The following is a 22,697-nucleotide window of genomic DNA, read 5'->3' as shown; positions in this document are numbered from 1 at the left end:
TTTGGCGTAGAGTTAATTTTAAAAGTACCTCTGATCAGCAAGTCAGGTTTAGAGATCTTTGTTGTTATTGTTGCTGTTTTTTTTGAGTTTCTGACAACCTTGTCATGTCCTCACTGTTTGAGTAGTTGCTGATGGTGGTGTCCATAGTGCTGGAGAGAAACCCCGAACTGGAGTTTAGCGACAAGGTGGATCTGGACAGTCTGGTGAAGGAAGCCTTCAGTGATTTCCAGAGGGATCACGGCCGCTTTGGAGGCTCAGAGAAAAAGGTAGAGGGTTTCTTGAAGTGATATTATAACATTTTCACCTTTGAACACAGCCTGTCTACCACAGTGCAATCTCATCACCTTTCTAAATTAATATGCTGCCAAACTGAGCTGAGCGTCCATTCCAGCCATACACTTACTTAATATTTAACCAAGGAGTTAGTTTAATTAAATGGTGTTTAACAGAGCGGGTCAATTCAGTAAAGCCTTATTAGATTTGTGAGATTTAATCCTTCTAGGAGGTTTTTTCTTGTAGTGTCAACTTTTTGAAACAGTATATTCATACCTGCAGGCTCTGAATCATTTATTACTAAAGAGCACTTTTTAAAATTCTTAAAGTGTGTGTCTGTGCCCTTGTTGTGTCCCAGGATGAGATGGAGGCTTTCTACAACACACCACCAGTGGGAAAGAGAGGTACTTCCAGCTACCTGACTAAGGCTGTTATGATCCAGTTGCTGCAAGGAGACGTCAAGCCCTGCAAGGACGACCCGTGCTCTGTTAGTTAGATTTACAATGCCTCTGACCCCCTAATCCCAGCCCTCTGCAGTGTAGTCATCTAATGGCCCAGCAAGGACTACTGAGTATCCATCACATGTATTAAGAAGATAACCTCTAACCTCTTCAGTCCTCTTTCAGCAGAACTTTGCCCACTCCTCCTCCTACATTTTTTCTCCACTTTTGCCTCAACAGCAGCAGAAACTATAAACAGAGGCTTGAACTATAGATTAGCCAGTCTGTAGTTTGTTCCAGGCATTGAAATACACCCAGTAGTAAAGTGTGAAAACAAAATGTTAATCATTGGGGGAAAAACTCACTGGAGTCTTATTTCTTTTATTTATCAGAATTCTGCACCCTCACTGTATTTCCTATTTGAATCAAGATTTTAACAGTGTGTATTGAATAAATACCGCATAACTAGCTTATATTGATACATAACTAGCAAGCTGTTCTCCTACCATTAGCTTAACATTAAAACTGAAAACAGGAGGAAACAGCTATCCTGGCTCTGCCCACAGTTAAAAAGGGATGTTAAGCAAAGCTAAGCATACAGAGATGAGAGTGATATCAATCTTTTCATCTCCATATCATCTGTATGAAAGTGAATCTGTATATTTCCCCAAAATGTTAAATTCATTTCTTTAGTTTTTGGTGCTAGAGATCCATTTTAAATGCTCTGCATTCTGGTTATCGGGTAATTAGAAATAATGCTGCTATGATCTCTGCAAAATGAACCAGGCTCAGATCTAACTGTTCACACTGTACATTATAACCCACCAGCAAAAACTGAGTTGTTACATAGCAATTTAGTGTGCAAGAGTGAATCAGTCAGTACCAGGTCACATTGTATCATGAGAGATGTGGTTCTCAAATTGATACACTCGGCTCCCAGGGGCCTTAAGCATGTGTAGCTCATCACCTGAGACAGAAAGTGATTGATTCTGCTGTGATTTCATATATGATTCCTAGAAATAAATGCATGGATCTTCATCAAAATGCAGCTAGGCCTTGTAAACCTCAGTCAGATTATCTGAAGGTCTGTGGCATTAGAGGGTTTGAGAATCACTGCAAATATATAAAGTTTGGATTTTTTTAGTGAGTACAATATATTGCTCAAAATACATAGATGTCAGTGTTCGGTGTTTGTTGTACTGTGTTGAGTGTCTCATAGAGGAAAGCTGTGTCCTCTTACCTCTATGCATGCACAGTCTGCTGCATGACAATGTGTACTGTTTGCCGTAACCCTGTGACGGTTTCTCTGAATGTTAAAGGCTACGAAATAGAGTTTCTGAGAGGCTGTTTTGCACAATGGGGCTCTAAACGACAATGACATAATGCTCATCTGAAGTATGGGGACAGAGGACCCTTTAGAAAATGCTGGGTTTTTGGAATGAGTGCAACAGAAACGACTGCTGTGATCCTTAGGTATAAATGATGAAAGACTCACTCTGACTTAGTTTAAAGTGTGCCTCTCTGAATATCATCACTGTGATGAATCTACCCAACCTTGTCACTGTGTGTGTGTGTGTGTGTGTGTGTGTGTGTGTGTGTGTGTGCGCGCGCACATTGTGTACTGTTTTCATTCAAAAGAAGTATTTTTAACTCAAAACTGTAGTTTGAAAGAATAAAGTTGTCACGGAAACTATAAACATGTGTCACTTTACAATCAACTTTCGAAACAGTTTTGTGAATGTGTAAATAAGGTTTGTGTTATGCAGCTGCCTCTGGAACATCCCCCTCCTCCTTACTCTAGTTATGTGACTATCAAACACAGACATATAATTACTTCACATAAAGCAACAATCTCTTGTTCCTTGGCTAAAACTGCTGCAAAAATGGAGCGTGACTGCCACAGCCCTGAGGGGTGTGTTTGTATTGGATCCTACCAGTTACACCCACTTATGTTGCCTGAACCCCTTATCAATCTGCATCTCACTGCTGAGGCTGCGTGTGCTGTCTGCAACGCTGACTAACTGACTGGCAGAGGGAGGTGGGCGAGAGCCAGAGGAGAAGATAAATGAGCTCTGCCTCACACTCAATATATTCAAATCAACTTGCACGCTGGTGAAAGGAGATCTTGCCTGTCTTGTTGAATAAATCGCTTCCTCACTAAGATGAATCAAAAAGAAATCTGTTTCTCCCAACAATAAGTAAAAGATCTCAAAAAGGGAATACGTTGTTCTTGCATAATTGTTTTAGTTTACTTTTGCATCTTTGTAAAATGTTTTAATGTTATTTTAGAGTCATGGAGAGTGCTACATATACAGGGAAAACAGGGGAATCCAATGTTTTTGGAGCATGACCCATGTCATAGCCTCTGACTTTACTTCACTTATGTGTCACTTTCATGAAAAAGAAAATGCTTGAGAATGTATACTCAGAGACTTCACTGTGCCCAGCCCCACCTTCTTATTTACTATATCTAATCCTGACTACTTAATTACAACTGAATTTTACATTCAATTCTAAATTATGCTATTTAAATTCAGTTTCTTAATGCAATTATTCAAATTGAAAACACAGTTTCAAATTTTTTATTTCAGATTCTAGTGAAGATTCTAGTGATTTCTAGTGAAGTTCTAGTTTCAGCCCATATTAATTACATTGTAAAACAGCATTCAGATGCAGTAAATATTAAGTGATACTGATGTATTGTTTTCCTATTTGAGATATACATCCTGATATTTTAAGCGTTTATGCCTTACCAGTCCACTAGGCAGCAGCAGAGTTCAAGAAATAGAGTTGATATTTATACACAACCAGAATACCCAGGCTCCATTATGCACTACAGTATATATATATTTTCTTATCTCCACAGAATTTGTAATTGCTATTTTAAAATCAGTTATGAAATCAGATATAAGTTGTGGAAATTGATAGGAACAGTTATCTCACACAGATACTGATCAATGGATAAATCCTCAAAGACATAATTAACAACAACTGCAATTTCTCTGCACTGCTCTTTATCAACACAGTACCTCAGAAAGCAGATCATCTTTCACCTCAGCGTCACTTGCTTTGCTGTTTTTTTGATCAAAGGCCATGCAAGGTGAGCGACCAGAGTGACGTTTTCTTGTCAATAGGGAGAAAAAGAAACGTGGCAGCTGGCAAGAGGCCCTGCTGTTTGGCTGAATGGAAAGGAACAACCAACAGTGAGCAGCACAAAGATCACAGGCCTTAGTGGCCTTACAACAGTTTATGACAGGGTTGTGAAAAATCAATAAAAAGGAACAAAATCGATTGTTTAGATAAGATTAGATTAGATTAGATACACATGTACAGAAGCATGAGTAAAGAGAAGTTAGGGTGACAAGTTCCTCCTTGAGACCAAAGCATGTTCAGTCAGCTAACCAGTGAAATAATAGCTAGGATTGAGGTACTATGGTTATAGATAAATTAACCACAAATGTGGGAAAACATTTCTCATGTGCTTATCTCTCCACTTTTAATGTTTTATTTTCTGACACGTGTTGTCACATATACACACATGGCACAGCACTGCAACCATACATTTCTCCGGTGGCATGTTGTCAGCTTGGAGATAACAGGAAGTATAATCACAGATGATATCCTTATACGGTACGCTCTGACTGATTGTTGAACACTATGGATTTTTCCCATGGCAGCGAGCATAGCCTCCCTATGCCTGCATCTCTATCACACCTCCTGTTATAATACAGTGGGACATCCGCTGTCTCTTCCCTGGTGTTATCTGGATTTGAGATGTGAGTGACTGCCAGACAGCAGATATAACGCCATAATAATGTGTTTAGTCTGCAGGCAGCCAACCACTGGGGAATTTATACAGCCGACCCACAGGTGTTTGTCATCTATATAACATGGATACATCAGTGAAAAAAAAAAAGAAAAAAAACTTGTGGTTTGTGGTGTGTGGCCTTTCTGAAGAATCCTTTATATCTCCTTGGATACATTTTAGCCATGCTGGTGGTGCAGCTCAGGGGACAGCGTTGTCAATCAGACTGAAACATCTCAATAACTGTGGGGTGGATTGCCATGACATTTGCTCTCGCATTCATAGTACCCAGAGGATGAATACTCAAGACTCTGCAGTCATGTCCCATTCAGCACTGTAATAGCTTTGGTGACCTCTTATCTTTTCACCTAGCACCATCATCAGTTCAAAATTTCAGTTTGTCCAAAACCTATTATATTCCCACTAACTTCAGCTGTACTTTCCGTATTAATTAGCATGCTAATGTGCTAAACTAAGTTGTGGAAAATGGTAAATGTTATACCTTGTAACATCGTTAGCACTGACATGTTAGTCATACTGACATGTTAACATGCTGACATTATTATTTGACCAATAACACTGTGCTGTGTGACCATGTTGAAAGGCTTAACTGTTTGTAGTTGTTCGAAACAGCCACACGGGCACACTGGGTGAAAAATCAGCTGATCTAGAGAGGGGGAGGACATGACAATCGCTTAAATATGAGTATAATGGAGTACATTTTCACACAGTGTCTCCTGAACGACATTCAAAATGTTGCACTAGCTATTTGACTGTCCAGCAAGAAAGCAATTCTGATGAAGTATACTGGCCATAAACTCATACATTATTATTCTGTGGTCATAAAAATAATAGAAGGTAAATACAGCCCTTGACCGTCATAACATTAGTTGCTCGTAATATGAAGCATTTTTGTTGAAATACTTCAAAATTACTCTTAATTGATTGTTGATCCAAATGCAGTCACCACAGCAGCTGAAAGTAACATAGTGCAATTTAGAGCACAGACTGTCGTCTGGGGGACAACATGACAGCAGTGCATTGTGGTTCACAAGAACAGTTTGCCTGTGTTATGACACACTGGTGCTGTCATGGCACCATAACTCAGTGTCGGTCATCAAGAGAGCCAAGGTGACACACATCTATCAACATGTCGTAGAAGAAATGGCACTGAGCCCAGGCACATACACACACACACACACACAGACCTTGACTGGTAAGCCATATTTCTCTGTCTTTAATCATGGTTAAACTAATGTACAATATGAGACAACTGAAGTAGTTCAGTTTGTATAGCTACATGTAGCTAAGGGATTCAAAACTGATTTCAACATCAGTCCATTATATTAGCTCAAAACATTTGCGGCTGTGAGCTGATGATTTTACTGAACCCTGTAATTTTAATCATTACTCAGGCAGTAAGAGACCAGATGTTATGGCAATATGATGGGATAAATAGCAAGTTGCATGATGTGATGAAAACCTGTGTTTTTGCACTAATTTCAGCTAATGGCAAATGACAGTAGAATAATAATTGGTGTTAGATCTCAGTGCTCAGGAGTGGATTCAATAAAGTTTGTCTCCCAATCCATATGTGTTTCCTCTTACCTTAATCTGAACCTAACCTTCACTCTAAATTGTTTTGTCTTGTGGTACTTAACCTGACTCCAACCTAACCCTAACCCTATCCAGTTGTCTTACAGGTGTCAGAATCTAGTTGTCCTCACATAGAATCAGATGCACAGATGTAGACATTTAACTAACTTTACATAAGGCACTGGGGCAGTCACAATTTGGTTAAGTTTGAATTTGCAGCAAATTTGCTCTGTGTGGGAGCCATATTAAATACAAACACTCTTGTGTTTTAGGACTTCATACATGCTTAGCTGTGTATTTGGGCACAAATCCATCGTGTAATTAAAAGGAAACAAGCTCAATGCCACTTTCTGTAAGGAGGCTGACCAAAATAAAGTATCAAAGGCAAGTATGTCAATTGCTCTTTCACAATTGCCAATAATTCCCAGCTTACAGGCTAAGCTAGAACGACATCACACAAATAACAGTTCAGCCTAATACATTTTATTTTCTCCCATAAAGAAGCACAAACGGCTCCCATCGATTCTCTCCACAGTTATTTCAAGCTTGACTGCCATAAGCAGCTCACCTAAAAACACCACATATGCAGACCTCCTCATCAGCAGTGGTGACAGAGATGACGATGATTACAGCAATGATGAACACTCACCCCTTGTACGGCTTAATACTGAACAAGTCCTTTGATTGATACATGAACACTGTTGACAGGAGAATGAGCAACAAATCTGAGAACAAACACTGTATAGAAGATGGTTACATAAATTTTCATTGTGCCCATATTAAATGCACCACAGGTGTTGGAGACTGTTCCCTTAATGTTTACACTGCCACATTTTATATTTTGCGATTGTTTGCATGTGTGTGAGTGGATTGTGCCTTGTTGTGTTTGTTTGCTATCCTTGAAAGATGAATATAGAAAGATACACAAAGATGGAGAAAGACAGACACATGGATGTGGAAGTGAGTATGTGGAAACAAAACCCTACAGCCGTGCAAGCAGCTCAGAGGCTGTGCTTGGAGCTAAATGCTAACATATCCACTGTGTCCAGACTGTTAATTATTACTCTAGAGTGAATTTGTTTTTTTTGTTTTTTTTACATTTCACCAAAATAAGGGATTCCATCATGGGATCTGGAATCATTTTCCACTTTTAGAAATACAGTTTGACTAAAAGCGACCTTAAACACACAGATTTAATCATATTTGCAGTGTGTGTGTGCATTAATGGTTGCTGAATGTAAAGGGGAGTGTGTGAGATTAACGACAGGGTGAAGAGATCCTTCCATTCACACACTCCCTGTCTCCCTTGTCTGTCTGTGTCTGGGAAGAGGCAACTGTAGGTGAGATTAATATGAACATAACATCACCACCTTTTAGTCTGGACACTTCCCAGACAAGTGTTAGCCTTCCTGGGGAAATCTGATCCTTTCGTCTGTCCAGGGCTGGACCCAAGTGAGGGTTAATGCTTTCTGCACATTGACAGAGGAGGACAGGAGGAGGTGTGGAAGGAAGGTGGAGAAAGATAGATAGGAGGACACTGAAGAAGAGATGTAGAAGGAGGAAATGTAAGAGAAGGTGGCAGACATGCCGTATGACAGAGGGATGATGCAGGGTGACAGGGTTTTTTGAAAGAGTAGGAGAAGGAAACAAGAAAAGAAAGAGGAGGAGGATGTGAAGGACATTCATGTCCAACCTCCTGCTGTGTGTGTAGCTCAGGAGCAGCAGTGGGTCCAGACTGGAAATGATGGGAAATCTGCAAGGAGACTCTGGGAAGTACCACAGCCCCTGACCCTGTCAGATAGAAACCCCTCACAGCAGGAGGTTGACAGAGAGGAAAAGGGAGTGTAGGACAAGAGTGAATTCAAGCCAGACAGAAGCCTGGAAAGAAACTTGGTCTGTCCTACTCTGAGTCAGGGAGGATGTGGTTAACTCCAGGGAATACTACAGTAAATTTTATGATGGAGAGAAGAAAAAGAAGCCCTGAGACATGGAAGAGGAACCTAATTCTGTTGTCTCTTTCCTTAATGCAGAATCACTACTGTAGCAGAATACAGCAAAAGCTACTGTCCTGTTACGTGCAACTCTTTGCTCGAGTCTTACTTCCTTGACCAACTTATATTCCTCTAAATAGGCAGAAAGTCCAGTTGCAGGGATAATTCAGGTCCTCTGAAAGATCTGTGCCCCAGGAGGAGTTCAGGGTTCTGTGTTTTGCTAAAAGGCCTTTTAGTAGTGATTGTTGGCACCATTAAAGTAAGGTTAGCCAACTCACAGCAGTAAATATCAGCTTATAAGTCACCCTCTATGCCTCTCCTCAAACCTGCTACTGCACAGGAGCTTTCTTACCTCAGTAATTAGACTTTGCTGAATTTATCAAAGAAGAATCCTGAAAAGATATCAGATCAAACCCCCCTTTTTAAAATTATATATTTTCTTCAAATGTATTGAAGATCAGTCAGTCACAGAGTATAAGTTCTACTTAATAATTTGATAGTGTCTTAGATTTCTCTTTTAAAAGAGACATGTTGGGTTTGGGTGATATCTCTTCAGCTATTAAACCACTAACCACAACCTGTTTTAAAATCTTCCATATGTCAGTAATACAAGGGATAGTAGAAAGAAATGTTACTGCTGCGTCAAATACATGACGTACACAAAGAAAAAAGAAGAACTTACGTACATTTATAAGAATGAAAACTTAACTTTCATACACTTGAGCACCCAAATTTCCCTCCCTTATTCAAAATAGATGGATCAGCACTCTATGGAGGAGCAGATTAACTATGTGAACCCAGCTCAATAAGTAAGATAAGATAAGATAAGACAGACTTTAGGTAGATGAAAGTATGTGCAAAAAAAGTGACCAGAAAGTGGAGTCCAAAGTGCAGGTTTATTGTTAAATCAGACTGGTGTTGTTGATGGCTGTTGGAATAAATGACCTGTGGTAGTGCTCCTTCTTGAACTGCAGATGCAGTCTGTTGCTGAAGGAGCTGCTCAGGTTACCCACAGTCTCAGTAGGTAGAGATGACTCTGGCCCTTCTTGTACAGGACATTGGTGCTATGAGACCAGTTCAGTTTATTGTTGAGGTAAACACCCAGGTATTTGTACTCCTCCACAATCTCAATGTCCAAACCCTGGATGTTTACCAGTGACTTCTGGCTGAAGTCGATCAGCACCTCCTTTGTCTTGCTGGGGTTGATGTGCAGATGGTTCATCACACACCAGTTGACAAAGTTGGTGATGACCTCCCTGTACTCCAGATCGTTCCTCTGAGAAACATGCCCAACAATGGCTGTATTGTCAGAGAACTTCTGGAGATGGCAACTGTCAGTGTTGTGTACAGGGTGAAGAGGAAGGGGGACAGCACAGTACCCTGCAGAGCCACCCTTGCTGCAGACTACCACATCAGACACACAGTCATGAAGCCTACATACTGCGGTCTGTTGGTGAGGTAGTCTGTGGTCCATGCAACCTCACACCTTATTGTATTTTAGAACATTGCTGACTCAACTCATATCGCACGAGAATAAAGTCAAAATAAGCAACTGTATGTCATTATTGCCTGTTATGAATGTTCACTCAGGCCCATGGAGTCTCATCTCAATAGAATAAAGGTTTCAATAAAAAGCTTATATTGAAAGATAAGCTCAGAAACCAAACAGTTTTGACAGCAAAGACAACTTCGTATTTATACCTTTTCAAAAATAAAATGGACTTTCGTGTCTGTTCTGATTACAAATAAGGGAAGAAAATGCCTCATGAGACTCAGACAATGTAGGCTTGTATGTCTGCTAATTTTAACAGGTAGTCTAATTAAGTAGGCTAGCTAGGTGATTCTCAGGTGTTGGTGTTGATCTTCGAAGGATTTAATTAATTACGCTAAAATGCGCGGAAAGTTCCTTTTTGACGAACACTGATCGCGCTGATCTCAAACCGCTGTTGCACGGTCTCAGCTGAGAAGTCCTGGCCAAACAGGAGTTTGCTCCATTTTCGAACTCTCGATCTTGTAGCTTCAGAAACCGGACGGGAACTGCTCTATTAGGTTCGACTTCGGGGTGCGAGAGTTCGGTGGACTCCCTCCGGGACGAAGGATCTGTTGGCATCCAGCTCCAGCGTGGTGGCATGTTGTATTAACCCCAGCAATGGCTGGTTCCGCCCGGAGGCCCCGCAGCCTCATTCCTCGACTTCAATTTTCCAGGTCTTCAGTCTTGGATTCCAGGTATGCAATTCGTTTCATGGCACTGGTAAGCTTGTTTTTTTTCTCCAGTTGTTCCTCTGTCGATATTATTCAGCCTCTTCCATCCGCGTGGTGTTGGCAGCAACATTTTGTGTCACCCCTGTCGTATTGTTTTCCGAGGACGGGACACAACCGAGCTCGCCACCTTTCATATGCGGTCATTCTACAAACTCAGACCGCAGTAACGTCAGTTAAGTTAGCAGCGCCGTTATCGCTGTCATTTTGCTGTCAGCTTCCTCTTCGTGTTCAGTGATGATTTTTGGTTTTTGAAGACCACATATTCGAGTGAAAATACCACAGTCTTTGATTACAGTGTCCTTTTTGACATAATCTCAGTTCGACTCAGTTCAGGGGTTTTAATTTGTTTCGTGCGACGTTAATTAGAGCTTCCACGGCAGGCAGCCATCTTGGTTCGTGGCCAACATGAGAAACAGCTTAAGAGTCAGATGTTTTCCTCACGAAAAGGTGGAGACCAAAACAGAGTTAACTGGACTTCATGTCTGCCAGGTGGCCAGACATGTATCTTGAAATGAATGTTACTGTTGCTGTCTGTCTTCTCGCTGTATAAATAGACAACTGTTTGTTAATACGTTTGCTTTATCAACTTCATAAGGCGATTGTGTTCCAGGTTGTTAAATTTGTCTCTTAAGTGGCTGTAAAAAAGGCTAAAGCAGCTTTAAGTGATTCTTACATACTGTCTACTGCGTGTACTCACACACGCTACAATCATTTGTATACTAATACCTTCGTTGTGCTTGCTGTACATGCTACATTGAATGCCACAAAGCCTACAGAGCAGCTGTTTTATTTGCTGTGGCAACCATTTGAAAAAAGGCAGTTGAACTTTTCACCTTTTCCAGAGGTAAAATAACTGAGCTTGCCCTCTGACCCACGCGGTCAAACACAGTACAAATACAGTATGCCTCTAGAGAAATAGAGGGAAAAAATAGTATGGCACCATCAGGTCAGGTCAAACCTAGTACATTGCAAAAGCGAGAGCAAATCTTTTATTCAGTGTAAGGTTTTTATCAAAAGTGAGAAATTATACAATAGATGGACAAAATTCCAGTTGTTGACAATACAGATTAGTTTGAAGAATCCTTGCTCAAAAACATCTGTTGATCACTTAAAAGACAGAAACAATCTATGTTAAATGTTCGTAGTAGTACTAGCAAATAAACAAAAAAGGAGGTAATACATTTTTGTATAAGATTAAAAGAGCTGTAGAGCTGACTGACTTTTTGCAGCAGAGTCTGGAGTGCCCTGCAGGCAGAGTCCAGTTCAGTGTGCACACAGTGGGAGTGGTGCTGAAACAAGGGACCCTGTTCCCCCCTCACCCTGACCGTGCAGTGAATCTACCCTATAAATCAGTTTGGCCCTGGGGCAGGACAGGCTGTCTGCCGAGCTATCTGTCTTCTACAATACCCACCAGGAGGGTGACAGGCAGCTTCAAACAGCGTCATATCTGCCGGTGTCATGTTGGTGCTTGACCAGAACCGACAGCTGATTATAGCTCTTTTACCTTCACTTCCCCTCTTTCTCACATCACCTTTATCTCTGCCTGTCAGTTCATCCATTTGTTTGGATCTGGATGTCTGTCTGTCTTTTGGCTTCATTGTCTGGCTCCATGTGTACTGCATAAATGTCTGTTTAAGATGAGATATGATAACATTTTACTGATCCCTCTGGGGAAATTGTGTCAAGCAGGGGCAAAAGTAACAGAAAAAAGCATAGGAAGAGCGAAAACAGAATACAAAATAAGTCAAATGTAGGTGCTGTACAATAAAATGCTATCCAATACAGTACCCTTCATAAATACAGTTTTTTTACCCTAATTTAGTATACTGTATTTGCTGAGACAAACACTGAAAACATAATCTTTTCTGAGAGAATATGTGTTACCTTTCAGCATTCTCCCATAAGCATTTGCTGATCACATGATTTTTATACAGGTTCTAAAGCTCAGACCTTTGAATTCCTTATTTCTGTGGCTTTTAATGACCGTGGCTTTAAAATATATTCTCCTGTTACCCTCACTAACTATAAATCATTCTGGGTCACACTACCATCCAAATGCCTGAGATGTAAGATGAAAATGAATTTCTTATGTGTTGCATGTCTATTCTGTAGGTGACCTGACCTCTCACATTGCCCATGGAGGCCAGCAAAACATCTAAATCTATAAAGCATCACATTCATGTACCCTGCTCATACCTCTTTATGGTTTACCTCTTAGCAGTACCAAAACAGGCCACAAGATGGGGTTAGACAGCCACAAATTGAACAGAGACAGATTGCCCACATTAGTTCAGTTAGAAGTCTAGCATGCCATCTCACACAATCATATAACACAAGTTTAATAACTGACATATTACAGATAAAAAGTAGATAAAGGTGGAAAATTTATTAAATATCATGTAACTCTGTTAAATAAGATCAGTAGTGAGGCTGAACAGCGCTAAGCTCATACGTGTGAATATGCTATATTTCTGTTCTGTACCAGTGTACAAACAAGTAAGAAAACAAAGCTCTTCTCTGTAGTAATCTAAGTGACCTCACCTGTGAATACAAGCTGAATATCACATCTATCTACAAGCTATTGCTTGTGGACCCTGCTCTTTCAAAGCATCTGCTGATTTCATTATCTCTGAATTTTTTTTTTGTGTGTGAATGCTTTTTTTGTATTAACACACTAAATAGCACTGTATATCATGCAATTGCAACATTTCTCACAGGAGAGGTGATCTTGTCTGACCTGCTCTCCCTCTGTGTCTCGCAAAAGTTCTGTAATTAAACTAAACTAAACTCAAAACTCCACTAAAACATGAGGGACTCACATCAGTGTAGTTGTTAAATTTTCCACAAAAGTTCTGTACCCATCTCAAAATGAAGGAAATCAACACTGGAGACAGCATATATTCTCATCGGACAGAAAAAAGTCAAGAAAACTAAAACTGCAGCATCAGTTATTTAATTATTTTGTTTTTAAACAAGAAATTGGAAAATTCCATGGTACATGTAGGAAAACTTCCAAGCAGGATATTTTTCAGCTTTTATTTCTAGGCCTCAACTAATAATTAATCCCCCTCCTTTGCTACATCATGAACGTTTGCTAAGGTCTGAGCCTAGTGTACACTGTACACTAGGGCTCAGACCTTCGGCCCCTTACTAATTTGTAAATGCTCCAACTAAAGCCTATTATGTACAAATATACAGCATTAATTTTTCTTATGCAGATGATACCTAATTTTTTGTGGTATGTCAAATTAAAATTGTTGATGTCAAATGTAATGGATCAACACATCGATGAGCCAATAACCGCCTCCATCTAAATCATGAACCAACAGTATAACAGTACATTTCTTATTTTTATAGCAATGCCACTTTTAAAATAAGAAATAAGCCTTCTGTCACTTGAAGTATGTTGGCAAGGTGAGACCTTTTCTTGATGACAGATTGATTTATCATTAGTCATAGTCACTTAAACGAAAGCAATCCTGTCCTCTCTGGCTTCCCAAGGGAAACTACAAATATACCCCAGTTAGTACATCATACTGCTGTGAGGAGGTTATGAGAACTGAGCATGTCAGTTTCCAGGATATTGCTTGTCTATTGGAACAGAGGATTATGGGTTAAGACTAAGAATTAATTCCTCTGGTCTGGAAAGACACTTTTAAGAAGTGAAACACAAGAGCAAAAGTTGAATGTTTAGGTATTAATTAAACAATGTCTGTTAGCTTCTTATACTAGGACTACGTAGCTCTTCCACTGCAATACTACACTGCTATAATGATGTGTCTTCATCGCAGTGTCCCCTAGATGGATCATCAACAGGTAGAAATGATAAGGCTGCCTTTTTCTACCTCTGTTTAAAATCTGGGACCTATAATTAAAGAAACAATACTGAGAATTCCTAATGTTGAAAAAGGCTATCACTCTTAACTGCATGTGTGCTTAACATGCAAGAACTGAAAGCTTTACAGATGTAGCAGCACTTACTAAGCGTGGGTGAAGCTGAGTGAATGATAATATTATGTAGCTTGAATGAGTTCCAATGAGTGTGTATAAGTAGAAAAGTTAGAACTGAAAACTGTGTGTCTGGGGAAATCGTCTATATGCCATGTCAGACCAAGTTGTCTCTTTAATTGACAAAATAGTTATTTTAATCTCATGATGTACAACAACAGTCAAACTTTTTGTGCCACATGGGCAAATTCAATACTCAGTAGTTACCCAGTATATTGATTTTTTAATAAACTCTTGCTTCCCTCTCAGTGAATACAAGGGAATGAGAAAATAAGGCATATTTGCATCTCTTGCCGCCTGAACATTTTAAGCACTTTAATTTCCTGGTCCTGTGCACCCTGAGAATTGTCTGCTGCTAATTGGTTCTTTAGTGTGTATCAAAAGCGTCGCTGCTGTATGTGTGCTCTAATAACAGCTTCATTATACACTGGTTCTTTGCAGTGCACTCTTGATGGCTTACAAAGCACTGTTTGCCAACAAGGGTGGCCTTGAGGCAGCAGGAATGCTATGAATAACTGATTAAAGGGCTATGTTTACACTTGGGTTGTACAGCTGCCTGTACACAGCCAATACCGTGCAGCTTTTGAATGAAACAAAAGTACACAAATTACTATACTCCTCAGTGAAATTCAACTTTTTTACCTCCCAGTTTTGCTAATTAAAATTAATTTGATCTAATAAACTGCTTCTTTTCAAAAGCTTGTTCTGTCTAATGCATAAAAAGAATTCTTCTGGAATATGAGCATCATCCTGTCATTATTCTTATTGCTTTGTGAGCTGCAGTTTATCGTGCCTAAAACTGCAACAGTAGTGGGAGAGAAAATATGTTTATATGAACAACTTAACCGCTGCTGACAATATGTAATTTTTTATATTTAGCTGACCTACAGTGGTTTAACTATTGACCTAATTGTTTAGATTGTGATCATGTGAAGAATAATTTTGAAAGTGTGTGTGATACTCAGGAAATATTCCTCTTTTTTGAGCCCTGGTTCATGACAGGACATACAGTTTTAATTGTGGCCACCATGCCATCACCCCCACACTATCCAGCACTCTTCCTGGGTGCCTGGAAAAAATACAGAAACATATTGCCACATACTAATGGTGGCCAACACGAGGAGAGCAACCTGCTGAGAATAAATATAATCTATTGGCAGGAAGCTAATCACATCCTCAAATGAGCTCCACTTGGAACTAAATAAGGCTGATGAAGACCAGCCCAGATAATTAGACTATAGTATGAACAATACTCTTGGCTATTGAGTGTTATCTCCTGTTTTATTATTTTGCGTTTGTGTAAAACATCTTACAGGATGTATACAAATTAGAGATGCACAACACTCTTGTGACTTGTGCTCGTGTTTGTCATGTTTCCTTGTCTGTGCACAGAAAGAGCCACATTGTGTTTTGTTGTGCTGAAGTTCTGGCACAGTCTCTCGTTTGTAATCCAAGTTGAGAACTGTCAGAAAATGGAAGCCTTTTGTTTGGTTTTCTTTGAAAGGGCCTTCACCAGTTTAACAGCAGGTAATTGTCCCTGCATGTGGGTTTGTGTTGAGTGTGTGTGTGTGTGTGTGTGTGTGCATGTGCATGAAATGTGTTTACGCAGACACTTGGGGCAGACGAGGGGATTTCTCTTATCAAAGGGGATGTGGACAGCTACAGAACTTCACACTTAAATTTGATGGTTTCTCAGATCGTGTTTCTCGTTCATGAAACAGTGCAACCTTCACATTATACCATGGCAGATATTATATTTATACATGCTGCCTGGGGGGAAAGCTGAAATCAAAGCCCCCATCCCATGTGAGAAAAAAAAAATTAATATATAAATTCAAACACTACATAATTAATAAATAGCAACGTTGTTATGAACAAACTATTTTATATGTTTCCTCATGTCTAGGTGACTATATGCTGCTCCTGTCTTTACTTTGATGAGTGTCTGTAAAAATGGATGCTGTATTTATTGGAAATGTTTGCTTGTATGTATGTGCTAAAAATGTGCAGTACATATCAGCCTGTGTGGTGTGGTGGGGTAAATGATGGAGACTGGAAAAATGCCTGTGTGTGTGTGTGTGTGTGTTTCTGTGTCTGAGATGATGAAAATTGCATGGTTTGATGCTTGGTGTGCTTGTGTGTGGGAGGATGTGAGCGGTCTTGCTTGCCAGAGCGCCCTCAATCCATGTAACCTCTCGCTGTTGGCTCTCCACCTTCAGCAGAACTTTTACATAGAATATCTGTTCCACGTTTTGAAGGCCAAGGATCTTGCAAGGGCTCATTATCATATCCGTTCTTTGCTAAAGAAAATTAGGAAAAAGACCTGGAGAAAGGGATACGAGTCTGGGCGTTAACACACCCACTGAACAGATTGATTGTTTAAAAACCACGCTGTAAAACAGAGTGTAAACAGTCATTACCCAGAGTGATGATTGAGTCATAATTTTCACAGGGATTTGAAGAGATATTAGGTGGAAGTCTGGCATATTTAAACTCAATCCCTGGTTACAGTGAAAACAAATCGGTAGAAATTTGTAAACTCTGTGCTGCACACACACATACACACACACACACACACACACTATACCCTATAAAGTGTTCACCATCAAGACCCAGCATGCCTTCATGTATACAGTAATTTAATAAGGCTTGCTGCAGGCGGCAGCTTAGTTAAAAGGAAGAGTGCTGATTTGAAAGGAACTTCCTTGTCGTCTTAGATGTAATGTATTAGTGAGCGCTGTGAGATACATGTTAAACTTGAAACTTGAGCTTATAAGTTACGCAAACACAAGCTGCTTTATGAGGCTTCTTCACTTCCTTACATTTAAGACTATGAAGTTGAAGATGATGTGTAACAGATTAGGCTGCTCACATCACTGCTGCTGCATGAATGGCTGAAAAACAAAAATTGACCCACCACAGCTTCAAACTCTCCCACTTCTGACTGACTGACTTTACCTGTTGGGTATAAAACTTTTGAAAATGCCTCATTCAATTTTTTTAAATTGAATTCTATGTTTTACAACTTTCCTCTGTGACAGTAACGTTTCTGACCAATCACCGTGTGGGTAGCTAGAGTGTCACACGTCTCTGTGTTCAATATAGTGGAACATCTGAATGAACTGCAAATGGACAAAAACAATGTGTGAAATGACTACAGGCATCTTAAAGTAGATCTAAAAGCAGCTCAGTCAATATGTTGCCTTGAAAAGGGCCTATTGGTATCATAAATCCATCCAAACCAATTACATAGAAAAGCTGAATATAATGCCTCCTGTCTGTTACAACATTAAATATCTGAAATACAAAACTCTTTTAAAGGCTAATAGTTTGAAGTCGTGTGCATCCTTGGCATGTAAACAAGCATCAGGCCTGAGATGATGTCACGTCTCGAGCTGTAAGAGTGTTATTTTGCTTCCACGCTGTGAACTCAAAGAAGAAGAGAGATGCAGAGATTCAGCTGAGCAACAGAATGACCACTCATTCAGTCCAATCAGGGCGGAAAATCGACAGACAAGAGACCCCTTCCCTGCTGGACTTCCATCCCACACACACACACACACTCGACACCCCCTCCCACACAAACACACTGATGATGACTGGCTTCCTGTGGCCCTGGCAGCAGTTGAAAGTGGTCGGTGGAATCAAACGAAACGAGTTAGGCCTCTATTGTAACAGATGACTAGAAGAGCCGTGTCACCACTCTGAAGCTCCCTGCCACTCTGCCGTGGGATGGGTGGGGCTTGTCAAGGGATGAGCTCATGTGCCTGGCGGTTGCTCTTGTCATTATTTACTGTCGCTGGTGTTTGGTTGCGTTGACATGCAGCTTCTTTGAGGACAGGAGCGGAGATCAGAAACCATGAAAAGTCTGCAAAGCCACTGATGCATCTGTCACAGTCAGAGGCTATTACTGTCAAGTTTGCCTCATTCTTTAGAAGTCAGAAGCTCCTATTGTTTACAGCTTGAAAGACCATACTGCTGCCTTGACTGTTGTCATCATATTTGCTGCTAGTACAAGTCTGTCTGTCTTTCAGTCCCATAAAGTTAAATACAAACTTTAAAGTGCATAAGCTGAAAAGATAAAGTTCATATCTGTATCTAATCCAGATGAGTCATTAAACCTTGACTTGAGATCTGGGAGGTGAGAGCACACAGTAGTAGCTTCTGGCTGCATCGTCATTGGGTTTACACCCTTGATATGATGATAAAGAATATAAACTTTCAGAGCACTTCTTTTAAAGTCGCTTGCAGCTATCTTCCTTTCTCTGTCTCTGGTCACAGGGCTCTTATAGCAACAGGCATAATGTGACATTGTTACACTGACAGCCTTATTACCTTCATTAATCAGCCCAATGAAAGATTATTAAGAGAAGACCTCTACTTTCTTTAGCTGACTTGGCCATAGTGTGTATGACTGAGCCTCAGTTCTCTGTCTCTGTGATACTGATATTAAATCACTTTCAGCCCAAACCACTGGAGAGCTGAAACCTCACACAGTGTTGTAAACCCCTGAATCCTCAATGTTTCTCTTCATCTATAACTCGCTGAACATCCTCTGAATTCTCCTTAAATCTGAATTAAGATGTGTCAGATTTTATGTTCATGCAATTTACATGAACAAAGGTGAATGGCAAAGTAATGACTGAATGAAAAAGGGTCAACTTGATGTTCTAAAACAGTATTTTAATGTTCATGGGTTTTTTTGGTGTCTGGGTGCTGGTGTTAAACTGGGAGTGAATTGGTTGTGGAATCTTAATTGAGAACTCATCTGTTAAGTGTGCTTTTACAGCTGTCCTGGCTCAAGGCATTACAGTGATTTACAGATGAGAAAAAGACACATTTCCCTTGTTCCACAACTTTCAGATGTGCTCTTCAGCAGAGACACTAACAGGACAGAATATCTTCTCACATTTACAATTCTGTGTAGTGAATACACAATCATTTTTAGTTACTGTATCTGATTATCTTTATCTTTTGATGGCAAACAGCCAACAACTGAACAAGTCACAGTCTGAACATAGCAGTAGTTGGTGAAGAAGGTCAAAAATGTATTTGTATATCTATCCACATTAGTTTGGATATCAGCCCAGGTTGGTGGAGACTGAGGGCAATCGGAAAGTCAGAGAAACCCCACCAACCCCTACATAACAAATCAAGATGGCTGCTAATTGTATTCAATACTAGTGAGCACTCTGCTAATTTTACCATTTATGGCAGTTCTGTCTTATTTGTTTCACATAAAGTCAGTCATGCCCACAGTACTGTTCAGTTTCTATCCATGGACATGTTGCTATGTTGTTTGTGTAAAATACCATGTAGGGCATTGTTATCAACTGGTATTGCTAACAATGGCTAGCAACTGCTAGTCTGGGATACAGTAAAACGGTTCAGCATCCATGTTTTCTAGAATTCTCAGCTTTTTCTTTTCTTTTCTTCCTTAGACTCAGACACTTACCTTAGAATTAACTTCCTTTCTTATCTCTTGAATATGGAGCTTTTGACTAATGTAGCCTGCTATTTATTTCAAACCTTTTTTTTAGAATTCTGTCATCATTCATAACCTCAGGAAGTTTTGCCCTGTCAGAATGCACTGCCATTATTTGAGCCCCAGCATTTTAAACAGTAATGTATTCTGGTGCTAGGTGTTTTCTCTGGCTGCACTCAATTTGGTCTTGCTGGCATGCTGCATGTATTGTGTGAGCAAGCCGGGAAACATGCTGTACACTCAGTCTATCAGCTGATGATTGAAGAGTGGCCGGTAATGTGGCTGAAGTTGCAAGAACACTGCCTGTTGAGGATGGATTGAATAAAGGTGCGCTAGAAACAGTTATAACTTCAAAACGGCAAAATCAGCACAATAAAATTTCCATTTGGATTCAACCATGCAGAGCCAAATGGTAAATATACCAGTCTTCATTGTTTACAATACAATACCGTTAGTAGGCAAACAGTTGGCGCTTTGTTTTCTTGCCACACAAGCCTTTGATTCAGGTTGGTAATTTGTGAACAGCACATCCATCCTGCACAAGTCAGCACTGTACCGTTGGTGTTTTGAAGTCTTTCTCAGTGTCGCCGCCAAGCTTGATCAGCACACTGTCCTAACGCAGAAGCTTCAAGTGTCACGGCACCTGCCAACTTTGTGACATTATTCATGTCACAGGATGCTACACATGGTAAATGATGCATTTGTATTAATTAGAGTTATTGTGTTTGTTTAGAAAATGCACCACCTAGAGTTGAAAATAACTGAATTTTAACATGAAAAAGGAGTCTAGTGGCAAAACAACATGATGGGGTGGCTGTCCCATGATTAATGTTTTGATATGGTTTTATTGATTTATGTTGGAATACAGCATCTCATTGTCTTATTGACACAAAAATAAACTCCTCAGATTTAATGCCCGTAGGATTGACTCTACCCACAAACCAAAAGCAAGAGGGGAGCTAAGGAGGGGGTTTCCTTGCATCAGGGAGGTGAAGATGAATAACACTTGTTGCCTGATGCTGCTCTGTGTAGTCTGATCTGTCGCTTGATCTATTATGCCAGCCCTGGGGTTACATGCAGGGGATGAAGAAAGCAGTGTATTGCATATTTTTCCTAGAGATCTCTCTGCAAATAACATCACCTTCCTTGACAAGAAATTGCTTTGTTACAGCAGCGGCACACCAACCAACACCAAATATAAATTTAAATAAAATTAAAAGGGACAAGTGAAATCAAGAAGAAAGGAAAGAGCCATACAAAATATACAGAATATTACACAAAATATTGCGTGTTTGCCAAAAACGTGTGAAAATAAAGAAAATATTGCACCATTAATATTATAGAGAGCAGACTGTATGTCTGGTCTTTATTGGACATTGACATGTGCACCTGTTGAAAGTTTTATTTGACTTTATTTGAGAAATGTCTTCTGTATTTCTGCTATTGATTCACTGCTTTATGACAGACTTGCAGAGAAACTTCTGCGCTTGCCAACTCCAAAAATCCTTGAGCTTAGCTTTTGTTAACTCAGCAAGCTTGAGACCACATAGTGAAAAGACTGCGTGGTGCAGCAATATCCTGCCCTGTATTGTGTAGGTTGAGTAGAGTCGGAGACAATGAAGCTGATGTGTGTGTGTGTGTGTGTGTGACTGTAATCCCATTTGAAATGATCTCACCTCTCTTCAGGTCACTTCATCATTGAGGCCCTCCATCTTTTGTCCTCTCCTCTCCCTCGCTGTATTTCCTTCTGTGTTTTTCTTTTCATTGAAAAAGCAAATTGGCTTACCCCCCCCACCACACACACACCAGTGAGAAGAGAGGAGATGGAAAAGTCAACATCGCCAGCAATAATCCAGTGCTGTCCCCTTGGACGACGGGGTGTCAGGGTTGCCCATTGTCCAGTTGTGGAGGCCAGAGACAGGGGAGGGTTTTCAGCTTCTGCCCTCAGACAATGGGGCCCTTGGAGGGGGCCAGGACTGACAAAGTACAACAAGGGCCCGGGTTCAGATAGAAGGGGTCAGAGAGGTCACTGGACTTCACACCTCAGCTTGTTTGGCATTTGGTTTTGGCTGTCAGAAAGTGATCACTTTTAATGAAATTCAATCTGAAGTTATCTCAGGTGAAGCATTCAGACTTGAGAGGTTAAAAAAAGTTATGTCAAGCATGTCAGGATCTGAGATTTAGACAATTTCAGCTTTTCACTGCGCCCTAAGATATCCTCGTTGAACTAGTTCTTTCCAGAGACTTTTTAAATTTTTTTTTTACAAAGGTTTTTCCCCTAATACAGAACTTTAGGCTTCAATTCTCAAGCTATGACCCTCTTGCCAACAAGACACCATTTAACACAAAATAAATGACCTCCCTGTGGTTCAAAGTTCTCTTATGCTCTCTTCCTCCCTTCTACTTTGTGGTACATTTTACAAACAAGCAATACATACTTATAAATACATCAAAGCATGGCCCTTCCACCCTCGGTCTGTCAGTGAAACCACAAATTGAGATCCATGTGCAGAAGTCAGAGGATGAGATTATCCCTGGAAAGACAGGTTCTAAATACAGCAGACCGACGTGCCTTCCCCCCGTCGCGCCCTGGTGAACCTGCTGGTTTTTCTGCTCCTGGCAGCTTGGTGTATTTTTACAAGAGATGTTTACCCTCAAAATGCTGGTTGTGCTGTAATTTTGGGTCATCCATCCGTCTCTGTGTCTGTCTGTTGCTCTCTGGGGGAGGAAAGAGGTTGCGGCTGCTGACCACTGGTACAGACTGAGGCTGAGCTGCTCATACAGCATCTCTTCTGGCTGATACAGTAACACTGGTGCAGTGTGTTAGGACACAGCTT

The 22,697-nt window shown here is 40.3% G+C and overlaps 1 protein-coding gene across 4 annotated transcripts in view; it reads left to right on the top strand.

Annotated features, from left to right (window-relative positions):
- The window catches only part of phkb (phosphorylase kinase, beta), a 91,505-nt gene extending 89,095 nt beyond the window's left edge, over positions 1 to 2,410 (top strand). For all 4 annotated transcript variants that reach the window (XM_018697422.2, XM_018697423.2, XM_018697424.2 and 1 more), the window contains 2 exons: positions 126 to 266; positions 632 to 2,410. In XM_018697422.2, coding sequence (XP_018552938.1) covers positions 126 to 266; positions 632 to 769 — 279 coding nt within the window. In that variant the 3' untranslated portion in view covers positions 770 to 2,410. The remainder of the gene's footprint in view (positions 1 to 125; positions 267 to 631) is intronic.
- Positions 2,411 to 22,697: the final 20,287 nt, after the last annotated feature.

This window comes from Lates calcarifer, linkage group LG2 (genome assembly GCF_001640805.2).
Source record: "Lates calcarifer isolate ASB-BC8 linkage group LG2, TLL_Latcal_v3, whole genome shotgun sequence".
Classification (NCBI taxonomy): Eukaryota; Metazoa; Chordata; class Actinopteri; family Centropomidae; genus Lates; species Lates calcarifer.
Note: the sequence above shows the minus strand (reverse complement) of the source record. Positions and strands in the feature narration are given on the sequence as shown.